The sequence below is a fragment of the Solea solea genome, chromosome 1 (assembly GCF_958295425.1).
Source record: "Solea solea chromosome 1, fSolSol10.1, whole genome shotgun sequence".
Classification (NCBI taxonomy): domain Eukaryota; kingdom Metazoa; phylum Chordata; class Actinopteri; order Pleuronectiformes; family Soleidae; genus Solea; species Solea solea.
This window is the reverse complement of record NC_081134.1, coordinates 35,807,547-35,822,532: the sequence shown is the minus strand read 5'-3', so window position 1 is coordinate 35,822,532 and position 14,986 is coordinate 35,807,547. Positions and strand designations below refer to the sequence as shown.

The 14,986-nt window shown below is 40.1% G+C and overlaps 1 protein-coding gene across 3 annotated transcripts; it reads right to left on the bottom strand.

The window, feature by feature from the left end:
- Positions 1-520: 520 nt before the first annotated feature.
- LOC131466443 (uncharacterized) lies at positions 521-14,036 on the bottom strand. Of its 3 annotated transcripts, none has more exons than XM_058639659.1 (11): positions 13,696-14,036; positions 11,980-12,324; positions 10,734-11,351; positions 9,806-10,018; positions 9,192-9,575; positions 8,392-8,477; positions 8,135-8,241; positions 7,873-8,016; positions 7,065-7,196; positions 4,882-5,151; positions 521-3,075 (listed from the first exon to the last, which is right to left on the bottom strand). In XM_058639659.1, the coding sequence occupies exons 2-11, from the start codon at positions 12,123-12,125 to the stop codon at positions 2,866-2,868; spliced, it is 2,310 nt and encodes a 769-aa protein (XP_058495642.1). In that variant the 5' UTR covers positions 12,126-12,324; positions 13,696-14,036; the 3' UTR covers positions 521-2,865. The 3 variants fall into 3 exon arrangements, with proteins under 3 accessions (XP_058495642.1, XP_058495660.1, XP_058495653.1); XM_058639677.1 differs by having other exon boundaries at positions 9,192-9,572; XM_058639670.1 differs by having other exon boundaries at positions 13,896-14,036.
- Between the last annotated feature and the right edge of the window lie 950 nt (positions 14,037-14,986).

Below are 14,986 nucleotides of genomic sequence, written 5' to 3'. Positions count from 1 at the left end.
CATTTAAGAGTTCCTACTTTGTCGGGTTATTTATCTCCAACACTCACATCTCTTTACCTCAGAAACTTTGGTGTTAAAAGCTGAAATATGTCTACACACTTAAACTGTCAAATTTACCTTGTAACTTGCGACTGTGATGGTTCATGGTCATCCAGGTCATGGCATCTTTAGGAACTGGAACACTGGCGCCTGGACTTGCTTTAATTACTCATTGTCATGGTCTCATGTGCACTGTGCTCAAAATGGCAGCTTCTTCTGAAAAAAAAAAAGAAAGCGGCATGACAGCCTCTGTGGGGCAAGCAGAGCATTTTGTCGATTGCCATGGTGATGATAACTGCTTCCTTCTTATGGCAGATTGTTGAGTTTGGCTTCTCTTTTATTCTCCTCCTTCTCAATCAGGCACGTCCGCCGCAGCTGCGACTTGATTTGGAGTGACACTCGATGGTGAAGTGGTCGTAAGACGCTCAACTGTCAGAATACACATTTTTCAAGAGAAAAGAAAAACTCTTACAGACAAAAAAAAAATTGTAATTCCATTTTATTTAAATGCCGTCAGAAAATCTGACAGTGCAAGGACATTCCTGCAAATGGCACAATCAACGACTCGTCACCTTCACCTGCTCTGAAATCTGGGCAAGGACACAGTCTATTATCTCTACAGACCTACATTCTTCCTTATTGTGCAGTATTTCTAAGGCAACATGGAGGACCAAGAGAGCCTTTATTTCTAAATCCAGTGGCTGGTGGTTGGAACTGTTGCCAGTATTTGCAGCAACATTGGCACATTGATTTTTCTCTTCTCTCTCGCTCTCTGTTCACAACAGCTTGGTTAAAGGCAACATGTTACACTGAGTTTGACACACACACACACACACACTCACACGAATCACACCTCTGACACAGAGACAGGGATTAATCGTACAACTCCTCTGATCGCTGTGCGAACCTGATAAATGACTACAGACAAATTCAGCCATTTCACTGATGATGGCCACACTTTTTTTTGGGGGGGGCATAAAGAAAACAAATAAATAACATATAAAAAAAGTGCCAAAATTCCAGTGTAAACACCAGACATCTAATGATTTCATCAGTGATGGCTGCGTGACTGTTTTAGTTCAGTATTTTAGAAAAGAAAAGTGTAAAACCTAAAAAGCCTGCGCTTCTTCTCCATAAAATGACACCATAGAAATGATTTCTACTCAATGGAAATGACCCCCACACTATTAGATGCATTCACTGTACATTTACTGTATGTACATGTGTATAAATAGAAAACTCTTTATACAGTACAGTGTGTACAAAACGTGTGTAAACCACAACTTGTACAGGGTCTCGGAATCAGCTTATATTTCTTTTAAAAGAATGACGACAACATTTTTGGGGGGGAAATATGCTTGTTTGCTTTCTCACAGAGGTAGAAGATATCGATCGCGCTCTCGTGTCTGAATGATATGAACATACTGTCGGCAGCCTGTCAGCTTAGTTTAACACACGGATTAGGTTACAGACTCCAAGCTCAGTTCGGTCTTAAGGCAAGAAAGTCAGCCTTCAGTCATTTTAATTGAACTCATGATCACAGTAGAGAAGCGAGTGGACGCAAACTCCTCGTCAGTCATGCTGGACGACGCAAAATCTACGCTGCAAATACACTAAAGTTTGATTCAGTTGCTCGAGATGAAGTATCTGTACGATGCAATCTTTTCACAGCCCTTTAACAGAGATTCTTCAAACGTCCTGGCGTTGTATCTGAAATGGAGGACGGTTTAACGTCCCAGTACGAGAAGGTAGATTGTGAAGATTGACACAATCCACTGGAGGCGTTTGATCGCACTTGGCCATGAACGCTGTTAGCTCGACCAACGGCCCGAGGTGAGAAGTTGCCGGATGTGTATCTTTGAACAAGTAATGTGAGTGAAGTGAAGTTCCAGTGACCACAGCTGTGCGAAAAACACAACTTTGAATATTGTGCTAACTCACACTTACTCCATTGTAAGTACAAAATGTAGGTGGAATTATTTTATCCCAAACTTTTTCCAAATTCACTTGTATGATTGTATGAGTTGTTGTTGTTTCATTACCTCAGAACCTCAGCCTTTTATATTGTATATCAGGATATGACTCAGCTCTTTTAGACCATCGTGTTTTTACAATAGCCCACAATTATTGTAAAAAATGCTAATTAAAGGCTACATATGGCACTTTTCCACTACAGTTCAGCACAACTCGGCTCAGTGCAACGTTTTGGAGTGTGGCTTCACAGGTAAATCAAACCAAACAATACTGTAGATCAGTGTTAATCTCCAACATTTAGCAAAGGAAATGTCAATATTTAACAGGAGTCTGGTGTATTTAGCAACAGCACTGCCAAAAGCCTGTTCATTCCCGTATTTCAGTTCAGCGACTGTGTCAGACGGAGTCCGTGCGCCGGGTCATGCAGGGATCACTGAACTAATTAATAAACTGATTCTAATGATTCAGTAACACCGAAAACAACCGCTTTAATCTTCGCTAGTTTGTGTTGTGTATAAAATGACGTCACGACAGTTTCGTGCAGCTGAGCTATGACGACTCTTTCCATGTCAAAACGGTTACTATAGCAATGGAAAACAGCCCTAACCACGTTAGAGTCGAGCCATGTTACAACTGGAAGGTATTTTAATGCCCTCTAAGGCCTTTCCTGGAGAACTTTTCAGACCCGCATATTTCCCGCTGGAGAGTGCCGTCTTCTCACCAGCCCGAGGACAAGCAAGCATCTTCCCTTAAATGTTGAACTACTCCTTTAATTCGGTGTAAATCTATTCATATGGATCAACCTGAGGAGAGTTGTGTGTTTGTATGTCAGGAGATTCTTCTGCTGCAGCATCAGCTCGAGTCGAGCTCCTCGCGGAGTTCTGCAGCTTCTACAACGGGTACGTTGTAGTGACGGTCGTCTTCTGTGACGAGACACACCGACGGCCAGTCGTCCTTGTGGTCGTCCGGGTAGTAGGTGACAAACTCCTCGGTGTCGGCCTTGTACAGTCTGTAAACTTGAATGGTGCACTGTAAGGCATAGCCCAGCAGGAACATCTCCACCTACACAGAGCAGCGAGATAATTACACAGTTACATCAGAAGTCAGGTTACAACACATCGTGTTTTTTTTATCAAACGCTCCAGCGCGTTACACTCGACTCCGGGGCGTTGTTTCTCTCTGGGAACCGATGGCTGAACTCGTTCAGTGGCATTTCCGTGACATTTCATTACCTCATTGCACAGAAGCATCATAAGTTGGCACATGAACGGACATGTTTTTACAGTTGTGTTCTGACTCAACCAGTCTGATGAAATCAGAACAACAAAACAACTGTATTCAGCAGAAACTCTCAGGAGCGTTGTTTACAATTAAAGGTAGGATGGGAGATCATTTTCTGGAGACTTTTTTTTTACTGTTTTGCTTAAAATTCTGTTTTAAAAAACAAAAAACTCAAAAATTCAATTAATTAATGCATTGCCACAAAAATTAAAAATGTTACCTGTGGAACAGACAGGCTTGTAAAAACACCATCCAATCACAACCACTAATCGCGCATGCTCTGAAGATTATGCCAGAGTTTATGCTAGCTTCACAAAAATTCAATGAGACAGTTGCGACACAAAAAGTGCCAATAACAGGGTGTAGGTGTTGATTGCAAATGAAAGACAGCTTTTGGGAAAGCTACTGTCTACTGGACACGTAGGTTAACTTTATGTCTTTGTGATCTTTTGTGAGAGTATTTGTTGTTTTCCAGCATCACGTTGTCATTTGAACAAGTATCCAAAAATGTTAACGTCCCCAAAAAGTACCAAACGTTATCGATGCTGCACAGGGCCCGTGAATCCACGCTCGCTGCGCATTCCTGTGCTCTGGAGGCGGAGCTTCAGAGGCAAGTCTGAAGAAAGGGGCTTGGACTTTTGAATTCAAAATGTAGCCTGCTCTAACTGTTTCAACCCTAGCTTTGTTTGTGTAAACTAGGGATGAGAAATACTAGGAAATAAGATCCACAAATAATGAGCTACTGCTGTTATGTCAGAATCATTTGGAATCAGATTATCTTTAAAGTCTTTATCTTTATCATCTTTGTTAAATAGGGACTAGACTAGAGCATGAAATGTACAAAAACAATCCAGATGATCCAGTTGTTGCTCCCTCTTGGATGTAACAATGAATTTCGTCATTTGCCCAAACGTCAAACAAAGGCAAACACCACCTGTGTGACAGTTGCAGAATGCTTCTGCTTAGTCTAATTGTGTTGGCTATTTCTCCAACTAGGACAAAAGATCCAGGATTTTTTTTTAATGTTTTCACAAGTGTGGGCTTGACAAAGGTCTGCATTCTAATGAGTGCCATTCTAGTTTAGTCTATAATTGTTCTGTTCGAGTCTACTTGGTCAAAAAAGGCTACAAAGAAAACAAACACATAAAACAAACAACCGAAAAATAGACAAGTTATTTACAGCAGGACTTTTGGACATTTCTTCCCTGAGCAAATAAACAGAAACTAATGGCATGTTTCCACAACCTTGCCTCACCTCAGCATAGCGCGGTTAAGTTGTGTTTTTTTTTTTAGTACAGTAAGGTTACAAGCAAGCCGAGTAGGTACTATGCATGACACCGTCAGACTACATTCCTGAAAATGGAGGCTCTTCCTCAATTGTTTCCGCAAGTTTTAAATAAAGGTGACAAAGACAAATGAAATAAAATGTGAGCAGAATAAGCATTGGTGCTGCACAGGTCTGCCACACAGGTTGTTTTGGACTGAAATCATTATTGATAGATTGTGATTTTGTGCTGTGATACTGGTACAGAACACAAAAAAGTTATATTCAGTGATAAATAATAAAAAGGGGCGGGGTTTTCTTACCTGCTCCAGTCCGGCGCTGAGGCCCACATGGCTGAGGTGGTTGGACAGGAAGGAGCGCGGGCAGTCGGACGAGTCCCGTGCAAACAGCAACCAGCAGAAGAGTGGGACGTCTCCGCCGCCCTGCATGCAGCCGTGCAGCTCCAGCGCTCTGCCCAGCATCAGCAGCTTGAGCGCCTCCAGCAGCCCAAACTCCTGCTCTCCCCCCTGAAACACTCGCTCACACAGCTGCTGCCGCTCCATGGCTGAGGCGCAGTCCACAGCCGCTCGCCACTGGTTCAATCAAATCAAATGCCAAATGTTGGCCGATTATTGCTTTGCAGGTGACATGCTGTACATTTTCTTTGTTGTCAGGCTTCAAAAAAATTTGAAATAATTCTGATTTTGATATATTTTTCCAAGAAAATTAGAGTTAAGATGCAAAAAACTATCAGTCACTATCATCAATAAGGTAGTAAAAGATGAATTGTTTTTTGAAATCCACATTATCTTGGATGATTGGATCAAAGATTTTACATGATGAGTGGAAAACTTGTCCTTAACAAGAGCTAGAATTTAAGATTACTTTCTTGACTGGTCAAGTAAACATTTGGTCCAATAAATGTGGATCGATGTTTCCCAAACCTAAGAATTGATGTTCCCAAATATTTTGTTTTTTCTGTAAGCCAAAATTAATCAGATTGAATGGTTTCTTTGTTGTACAGAGCAAAGAAACAAGAAAACAAGAATTGGGGACCCTGTTTTAATAATGAAAACCAATCAAATCAATGATAAAAAATAGTTGACGATTAACTAATCGTTGCAGCCCTATCCGTCTATTTTCCTGTGATACTGTACACATCACAGTTTTCTGAAGGGCTACATTGTTTTCTGACACTTTTATGGGCCACTCAGGCGTTGTGTTCATCTAGATTATGATCACATGGATATGTTGATTGTATCTGTGACCGAGTGGCGACAGAGGGATGTCAGGGTTTGCCTCAAAGGATTTTCTCTCTCATGGCTTGACTGGAGAGTGGAGTCTGCAGACAGACTGTTTTACAGAGAGACCACCAAGTTGAGACCTGTCAGGGGACAACTGAGGGGAGGAGCCTGAAACTGTCAGGTGTATGACATCACATATATACCATGTATCAGGCTGTGCAATTTAGTCCCTTTAACTTTGCTGCTCAAGCAAAGGAGTGTGGAATTGTTCAGTATTGTCTGAGGTATTCATACTGTTGAGTCTAGCTATCTCCACCAGGTTATGTTTTCACCAGAATCTGTCAGTTTTGGTTGACTTTTAGGAGGATTTATACAAAAAAATTTAACTATTTCTCACATAACTTTAAATAGGCATGGACCAGAGAAGAACTAATTAAATATTAGTGTGGCTGTGAATACAAGGGTAGAAAAGGATTTCCAGGATTGTTTATGTTTTCACATGTATGGGTTTGTGTTTTAATGAGTCCCATTCTAGTTTAGTCTAAAGTTGGTTTATTCGACTCAGTTCTAGTAATGAAGTGTAAATAAAACTTAATTCTTGAGGCTATTTGTTCAGAAAAGGCCACACAAAAAATAAATACATGAAGCAAACATCAAAGAAATGTAATGGCTAACCAACTACAGGAGGGTTTTTATGTTTTAGGGCATTTCTTTCATGAGTTCACAACAGAGCAAATACACAGTAACAATTGTGCAACCATCCTGTTCAGTTTGTTCTTATACAACTACAGGTTTGTTTTTATACAACTACAGTTATACTTTGTGTGATCCATGCTGTCAGAGGAGGACAGCACACAGCTAACTCTTCTTCACCAGAGATCTGAGTGAAGTAAACTGCAGTTCCTCACAAGCTTGCAACGGTAAATTCAGCCTGTGGCAGAGGCACTGTGGTTTTAACAGTTCAAACTATGCCTTTGAGATTGAGAGTCCATCTATCCCTGCAAATCATTTAGAGGAACACAAGGCTGTGTTAGTGACAAAGGGTGGAAAAAAAAAAGTAATGAAGGACGGAGCCTTGCAGCACTTAGAAAACTTCCTCCCTCTGACATATGGTAGCAATCACATCCACAAACCCTGTGGACGAATATCAATACCCCGGCTCTACATGGATGGCATAAAAATAGAGCTGTGGTTTGCTCGCTCCATGGCTTTAAAAATACTTTCTCACCATATGTTTGTGTGAGCAGATCTGCAGCCACTACCTTTATTCGGAGAAGATCCATGTAGCTTTTTAGCTGCTGGGTGACGTCTCCTGTCCCATCTCCCTGCAGACACGCTCCAGGAAATGTCCACTGACTTATCAGACCTTCCTGTGCCTCCAGTTGCTCCAGCAGCTGTAAACACAAAGGATTAAAGCAACTAATTAATCCCCACTGCTGTTCGGATATTTAACTCCTCCTGACTGCACATCTTGGTTTAGTCTTTTCCTACACTGTGTGTACATTTTTGGATATTGTGCACTCTATCTTATTTTTATCTCTATTTTTATTACTTACTCTATATTAGAGTGTAATTTTTTTGTAATTTCTTACGATATTGTATTTTATTTTATTCTATTCTCATTCTTATGTTTTTATTTTCTTTTTACTTATTATACACTTGCACATTTCTGCACCTCTTTGTCACTTTAACTGAGCTGTTGTAAATGTGTGTTTCCCCCCTGGGGGAGCAATAAAGTCATTCATTCATTCATTCATTCAACTAAAGCATGAATATCATCAAAGATAATGACAATTACATGATAATCTGTCTTCTTCTTGTTATTAAAGGACATACCTACTTTTTTATCAATCAGTATAAGCAGTCTGATAAATACATTACAAATACAAACTTAAATATGACATTTCTCCATCACCAAAAACACAACCAAAGGTTGAAGGATCATCAAGCATCAACATTACTGGCTATAATAGACTCAATTCTGTCACTTCATCGATGCAGAATCGTCCATGTCCACATCACAATGCACCTTAGAGACAATTTCCTTCAACAACCCCACTGAGTATTTACCATTGTACAGTCCTCCTCTTGCAGCCATGAAGGAAGCTGTGTGCTGTGAGAAAGCACCTGGAACAGTGTGGCTCTGAGTGCACAGTAGTTGTCTCCCCTCACTCTTCTCAAGCTGCTGAACCTCTGGGACATTTCTCTGTAACCCTGAAGTAGCAGACATAAACACCAAAGGAAGTCCCCCGTTCATTCGTGTGAAGGACAGAAAGCAACAACAACTGGTTTTAATCTGAAACATTTCTTCCTCAAAGCTACAGGCACCAACCTTTCTAATGAGAGCACTTTTGGCAGTATTTCCCTTCCACTCTCTCTCGCTGTAAGACAGAATATCCAAGGCCGGAGCCAAACTGCATCTGTCCTCCACCTTTAAAACTGAGCACAAGAAAGATGAGAGTAAGAGAAAATGCCAGTCAAAACAAAAACGACACTGTCTAAGATTCCTTCTTGGACGAAACAAGGACATAGTTGTTTCCGATCCCTGATGCAGTTCAATCACGTCAATAGTGGTTTGGATATACTGACGTGAAGTTTCCAACACACACTGAGGTCCTGGTTTGTCGTTGTGTGACACTGACACCTCCTCAGCCGCTCTGTACAAGTCTTCTTCACTAAAACGACAAAAGATATTGCCTTCATAAGCTTAAATCTTGAAAAAGGAGGATAGTATATTTAAGTTTTTATTTCTCCTCATGCAGACAAGGCCTGTTGTATCTGATTCCATTTGATTTTTGTATTGCACAGACATCAAACACAGGGCTGGGTATCGCTATGATTCTGATTCACAAGGTCAATTTGATCATTATTATTCGGGCACTTTTTATTAAATATGACCTCCCAGTGAAACTGTACAGAAAAGTTGCGGGTGATAATTCACAACACAAGTTCAATAAAGCCTAGAAGCACGTCAGACAGTTTGAAGGAACTAAGTTGTCCAGCAGAGGGTGCTGTGAGCTCTTTGCTCATCAGAAGAAGATAACAGTGATGTTATGTTGCTGTGCAGTAACAATTAAGGACACAAACTAAACTGTACTCTTTCGCAGACAATCACAACACAAAAGCAACTGAAAAGCAGTGTGCCAAATTACTTATACACAATCGATGGCAAAGGACTCAGCTGTTCGATCCACTAGAGCGACTTGAGGAGTCAAGTCACATTTACCTAGATTTATGCAGAGGATACAGGAAATGGCCTATAGGATTTAATCAGATCTTTCAAATGAAGATTATTATTTTATTATAATCAGCTCTAGGGAAATGTCCTCAAAAGATACTAAAAACATGTCAGAGTTGGACACTGGTTACCAAAATTTAACTTCACAAACCTGTTCTCCAGGTGGGTTCCAGTGGAGTCTTCCTTCTCTGTAACAGAAACCACTTCAACCCTCACATCAGTGGCTGTGCTCTCATCCAGCTGCTCCTCTTTCCAAGTGACCTCCTGTGTCTCAGCATCCTTCGCAACAAGAGCCACTGTCTCTGAGGCAGTGTTCTCCTCCACTGCCACCTCCATGACATCCTCCTTCTCTTCCTCTTTAGGAGCATCTCCAGCTCCATCTTGCTTTTTCAGTAACATTTCCTCTCCAACATCTTGCCTGATATTTTCCAAGGAAGTGATCTCCTTCAGGCTCGTAGCCAACTCCTCAGGATCTGGTTCTGCTCTCTGATCGGGCTTTGTGCTGGACGGTGACCCATTTTTGATACTTTTCCTGCTTTGTACAAAAACAAAAATACATTTTCCATATTTAACTTTAAATTATAACAGTATCGCACTAAATGTGCCAGTTAAATGCTATTTTTTGTTGCGAAGCCTGAACAAATATTGTTGGAAACATGATGAAAAACAGCACTGAAAACAACGTGTTTGTCATTAAGCTGTGGTAGCTCTACACCCCCTGGTGGACACAGTGAGAAAATCAAAAACAACTCTGAACCGACTAACCTCTCAATGGCGTCTGTTAAAGCTGTGGTCGCTGACTCCCTGACAGAGTTGGCAGACTCTCTCCTTTCACCATTGTGGTCAAGTCGTGGACTCTGACTCTCTGTGGGCTCTGTTGCAGGAGGAGACTCAGGGACATCATCACTTTTTATGACTTCAGGACCAGCCTGCTCACACACTGAACAACTGCCTGTGTCTGAATCCTCCGTCACGGCACTAAACACAGGAAGACAGGAAAGGAGATGCAAATATATCACAAACTGCACAAAGGCAGGGTGGAAGGTCAATAAGGGAGTATAATTTGGTTTTAATAATCTGTACATGTTAAATTACACGGTACATCAACAGACAAACATATTACAGAACTAAAAACTGCCCTTGAGGGATTAATTAAACCATATCTATAAACAGACATAATTAAAGGCACATTTACACTCTCTCTCTCTCCTATAAATCCATAATCCCTGGCATTTTGATGGCGAATTCTGGTTCAGTGTGGTTTCTGCTATTTTTGGACTAAGGCTTGAAAAATGAAGCAATAAGAACTTAGCTTATCACAGTTTGCAAACAGTGAAAGGTAACAAGGTTCAAAAGGTAATAATTAAACCTTGTCTGACAGTTTTTGTTGATAATTTATATGAGTTATTATATTTATTACCAGAAAAAAATCAAAGAAAATCTGCTTTTTCTCTTTCAGTTTTCTGGATAAAGCTTAGGATGGCCTTGTCTAGAGCTGCACTATTTCTGTGATTGACTATTGAATATTTCTCCTTGATTATTGAAAATATTTAAAGCAAAAACATCAAACATTTTTCATTTCCTTTTAAATAAGAGGGAGCAACACAACGGGACTGATGTGTAAAATGAATAAATTCTACACAGTATATTTAAAAGTCTTCACTACAGGTATTCATTTGATAATGTGACTTACTGGCTGGAAGCATCTTCGTTATTCTTCTCACTGACCACAGCGATGGGAACCACCTGACCTGCTGCTGCTGCTGCGGTGTTTGGCACCAGTGACGTTTCACCATTTTGAGAAAACTCCATTAACGACTTGGTTGTGGCATTGTCAGACTTTACATTGGAGCCCACTTCTTCTTCAACATCTTGAGAGGTGCAAACTGTAATGTGCTGTGTTGCTGAGGTCATCTCTGTATGTGAAGGCTTTTCAGGACAAACTGACTCAGCAGAAATTTCGCTTGGGATTTTGTCCTGCACAGAAGCTAGATTTACTTCTGGCACTGCATTTGTTTCTGGAAAACCCTCCCAATGGGTTGCTGTATTTGTTTTCTGAAGGGAGTCTAAAGTGCATTGCAGAAGTCCAGGTTTCTCACTGCTGTCTGGAGGGTCCGTCATTTCTTCATCTTGTGCTCTTATGGAGTTTCCTTCGCAGGGAGAAGCTTTTGCTGTTTTGATGGCTTCCTTCACCAAGGGTCCATTCTCCTGAGTGTTACTGGGCTCCATCTCTCCATTCTCAAGACTCTGCTTCTCTTTCACTTCCTCTGCCTTTTCATCTATCTTTATATCGGTCTTATCTTGATTTTTCCTGAGTGGCATGACACAAAGAGAATAGGCATTAGTATATAATCAACAAAGTCTTCAACAGATGACAAATAAAATCCCTTTTCATGACCAGGAGACACATAGGTTGTTGTTGTATCGTAGAAGAGGAAGAAGCAGGAGGACCGAATTAAAACATCGACCGGTGTCTCTTTGCACCAACCACTGAAGTGTGAAACAAATCTTTCTCATTCTGAAACCTCCGGAATCCCCCTAGTCTAAATTTAAACCTCATTACTCGGTATGTTACTCAGGGATTGTGTCGTATGTCTCAACATTCACAATACTTTGGGGAAAGACCAAGGTTTTTATATTACTCATTACAGCTTTAGAAGATATTTCAACTAGTATTTGCCAGATTTGCCTACTGTCTGCCTGAAACATTTTTCTGAGTCATAACTAGCATTAGAGTTAACTGGTTTGTTTCCACAGACAAACATCCAAACAACTGTGGTGGTGTTTCAGTGCGAGTGTTGACAAATCTGTTGAATGTACCAATATGATTTGTTTTTTTGGTGACGTCAGACTGAAAAATAAAATAAACTACAATAGAAAATTAGCAATGTGTGCCATGTAGTAACTGCTGAGTCTGTATAAATTCAGAGTCATCTCACCTCATGTCATCATCTCCATCAGGACCAACCGTTCCCTCCATAACTCCTTCACCTGTGGGCACCGTGGCCTTTGCGTCATTTCGCAGTAAGACGCTTCTTTCCTCCGCACTGCTACAGGGACTCTCAGCGTGACAGCAGTTCCCCATCTGCTCGCTCCCTCTTGCTCAGAAGGTCAGACAGGTTGTAGGCTGAACAGTGACCTCTGGTCCAAAACAACCACAAGCGACCTGATACGTCGCTGAAACCCGGAGACTTCAAGAGTCCATGATGAAGAAGGTCAAGCTGGTCAAGCTGCTGCTAAACCCGGGAGGCGACCATGTTTGTATGGGGAAATTAAGTTGATACCTAAAAGCAAAATGTGCAATTACAATTACTAATAATGAATTCATAAAATATTTAGCATTTGATTAAAGTTAAATTCTCTCATTGCCTTTTTTGGACACAAGAACTTTGATCTTTAAAATTAAAGTATTTTATTTCTGCTGTATGTTCACTGTAAATTGCCCATAGGTGTGACGAGTGAATGATTGTTCATCTCTATATGTTTCTGCATCTGTGTATTGTGTGTCCTAAAATATGGGACCTTGTAGAATATCAGTAGACATTCAGTACAATTTTAATGGCAGATTGACAGTAGTCTGTCGTAGGAGGAGCACCCAGCCGTTGCTTATCTCCAGTTTCTGTGACTCAAAACAACGAGGGGAATTTCTTCTCCCACACTCTCCCTTCCTTGATGTTTAGTTGGAATTAGAGGCTGTAGGTATCATTTTTCATGGCTTTGGTTTGACTGAACTCCCACTCCAAAGAAAACCACTTTAACTATTTTAATGGTTTGGTCATATAAAGGATATTTTGCTTTTAAATTCAATTTGTAAGGCCAGGGATGAGGAAATTGTGACCATTTCTGTTTTAGTTAAACATGAACCTTAACTAACCCTAACCCACCAAACATTAAAATGTGTAAAGAGTGTTAGAGTAAAACAAGCTCTCTGAATTTTCAGCTTCCTAAATGTGAATATTTTCTGGGTTTCTTGCACCACATTTTTTTCAAGGTTTGAGATACACCAATCAACATGTTCTCACAATTGATGGACCAAATAACTAATCGATTAATCAAGAAAACAATCAACAGATTAATTAAATGACAATAATCAGTAGTTGCAGCATATTGTACATTATTTCATGTTCATTCTTTAGTTATTGGTGCTACTCTTCTTAAATGTGAACATTTTCTGAACAAATCATGACATTTAAGTACATCATAATTTCAAGGTCTGAGCAACGCTTTCAACATTTTATGCACGACTAAAGAACTAATTGGTTAATCGAAAAAATAATAGACAAATTAATTTTATATGAAAATGAATAATCGTTAGTTGCAGCCCTGACTACAACTACTGTTGTGAAACCAACCCTGTATCTAAATATAATGAGGTCACATGATTCATAAACACTTCCATGAACCTCTGTAAACATCATGTTTTTACAATTACTTGACACTTTTACAAATACAGCACGTAATAATGTATAAATACAAATACTTTTTTGAGGTAACATGGAATGAACGTTCACTTGGATCACGGAATTCGGTGTTAAAATAGTTTCTACGACGTTAAAACCATGGCTACACATTATTAAGTGCAAATACAACAAATATAACGGCGCGTTTCAAACCTGTCACTGCTGAATTTAAGCGTGTTAATGAAAAACTCGTACCTGGACTGAGTTAAATGTGGACAGACACTGCACAGGGTGTCACTCCTGTTCCTCTTTCACTTTTGATTAGCTGGAAAAAATGGGGCTGAAGTTAGCTAGCTAGCTAGCCAGCCAGCTAGCTGCGGTAAACTTAAAACACAAACATGTGCTGCTTTAGAGTGACAGTCGCTGATGAGAAATGCTGCTGCCACCGTGTTTACCTCTGCCCGACACTACGACACTGTCGTTAGATGTGGTGCGTTCATAAAAAGCTGGTATTTCATGCGCAACATCTGCTGACACGATCCTTTAGCATTAGCCAGAGCAGCAGGGTCACGGCTCTGTCCGAACGCATGACGTCATGTTCGTGTGCGACGAGAGTGGCGCTGCGTTCACGTACTGCTCGGAGACTACAAACACACGCAAAATTAACCGTTTTTCGGGTTCGAGCACAAGGTGCGTAGAACCCTATTGAAACTGAAGGAGTTATTCTTCTTTACATTTTTGAGGGTCTGAACATACCCCAAAACTAACAGATTTTTGGGTATGCCAACCAAGAAGACGTCTATATGAAAATATTCAATTTCGAATACAGCGCCCCCTGGTGACCGCAGATAATATGACAATTACTGTTTTTGATGCTGCTCAAACTTAATTACAACCATAACGACCAAATAACCTTTATGGTGATATTTTACCCAATCTTATGCTCTATGGATACAAGATGATGCATTTGAAATGCATTCAGGCTGGCTACGTGGTGACTCAAGAGACGATCAGGAGACAAAATATGGTCACTTGCAGGTTGGAGATTCTCACGAGAGTTCTGGATAATTCAGGAAAAAAAGTACTCCGAATAACAGGAAGGAAAAAAAAAAAAAACAGGAAAAAAAATGAATTAGTCAGAAAAAACAGATTTTTTTTTCAAATGAATGCAATGCGCTTTCGTACCATTTTGATTTGTGAATAAGACAAACAGCTGTAACAACGTCTTTATTTCATGTTTTTTTTCAGTCAGTCATGTCTCACCTGGTTTTCATAATATTCCCTTGTTGCAATACTCTGCTCAAGTCACACTACTAGTTAATATCTTAGTATCTGTATCTCTGTTATTTTTTATTCTTGGATAGTGTAGCTGCAACGAAAGCAAAGAATTTCTGATTCTATTTTAAAATAATAATAATAATTAGTAATAATTTTTAAATAAAGTGGATTGGATTGGATTCTGATTCTTAAATATTTACCTTTTTTAGACAAAAAGGCAAAATATACAGAAGTAACAAAAGAAAAAAACCCATGGTTTCCCACATTG

What these genes read in the sequence shown, in the direction of transcription:
- LOC131466443 (XM_058639659.1), bottom strand. Translation starts at nt 12,125, where the DNA reads ATGGGGAACTGCTGTCACGCTGAGAGTCCCTGTAGCAGTGCGGAGGAA. An exon ending in TTAACAGACGCCATTGAGAG is followed by an intron (nt 9,576 to 9,805) that starts GTTAGTCGGTTC and finishes TTTTGTACAAAG; the next exon opens with CAGGAAAAGTATCAAAAATG. An exon ending in GTGTGTGTTGGAAACTTCAC is followed by an intron (nt 8,242 to 8,391) that starts GTCAGTATATCC and finishes TCTTGTGCTCAG; the next exon opens with TTTTAAAGGTGGAGGACAGA.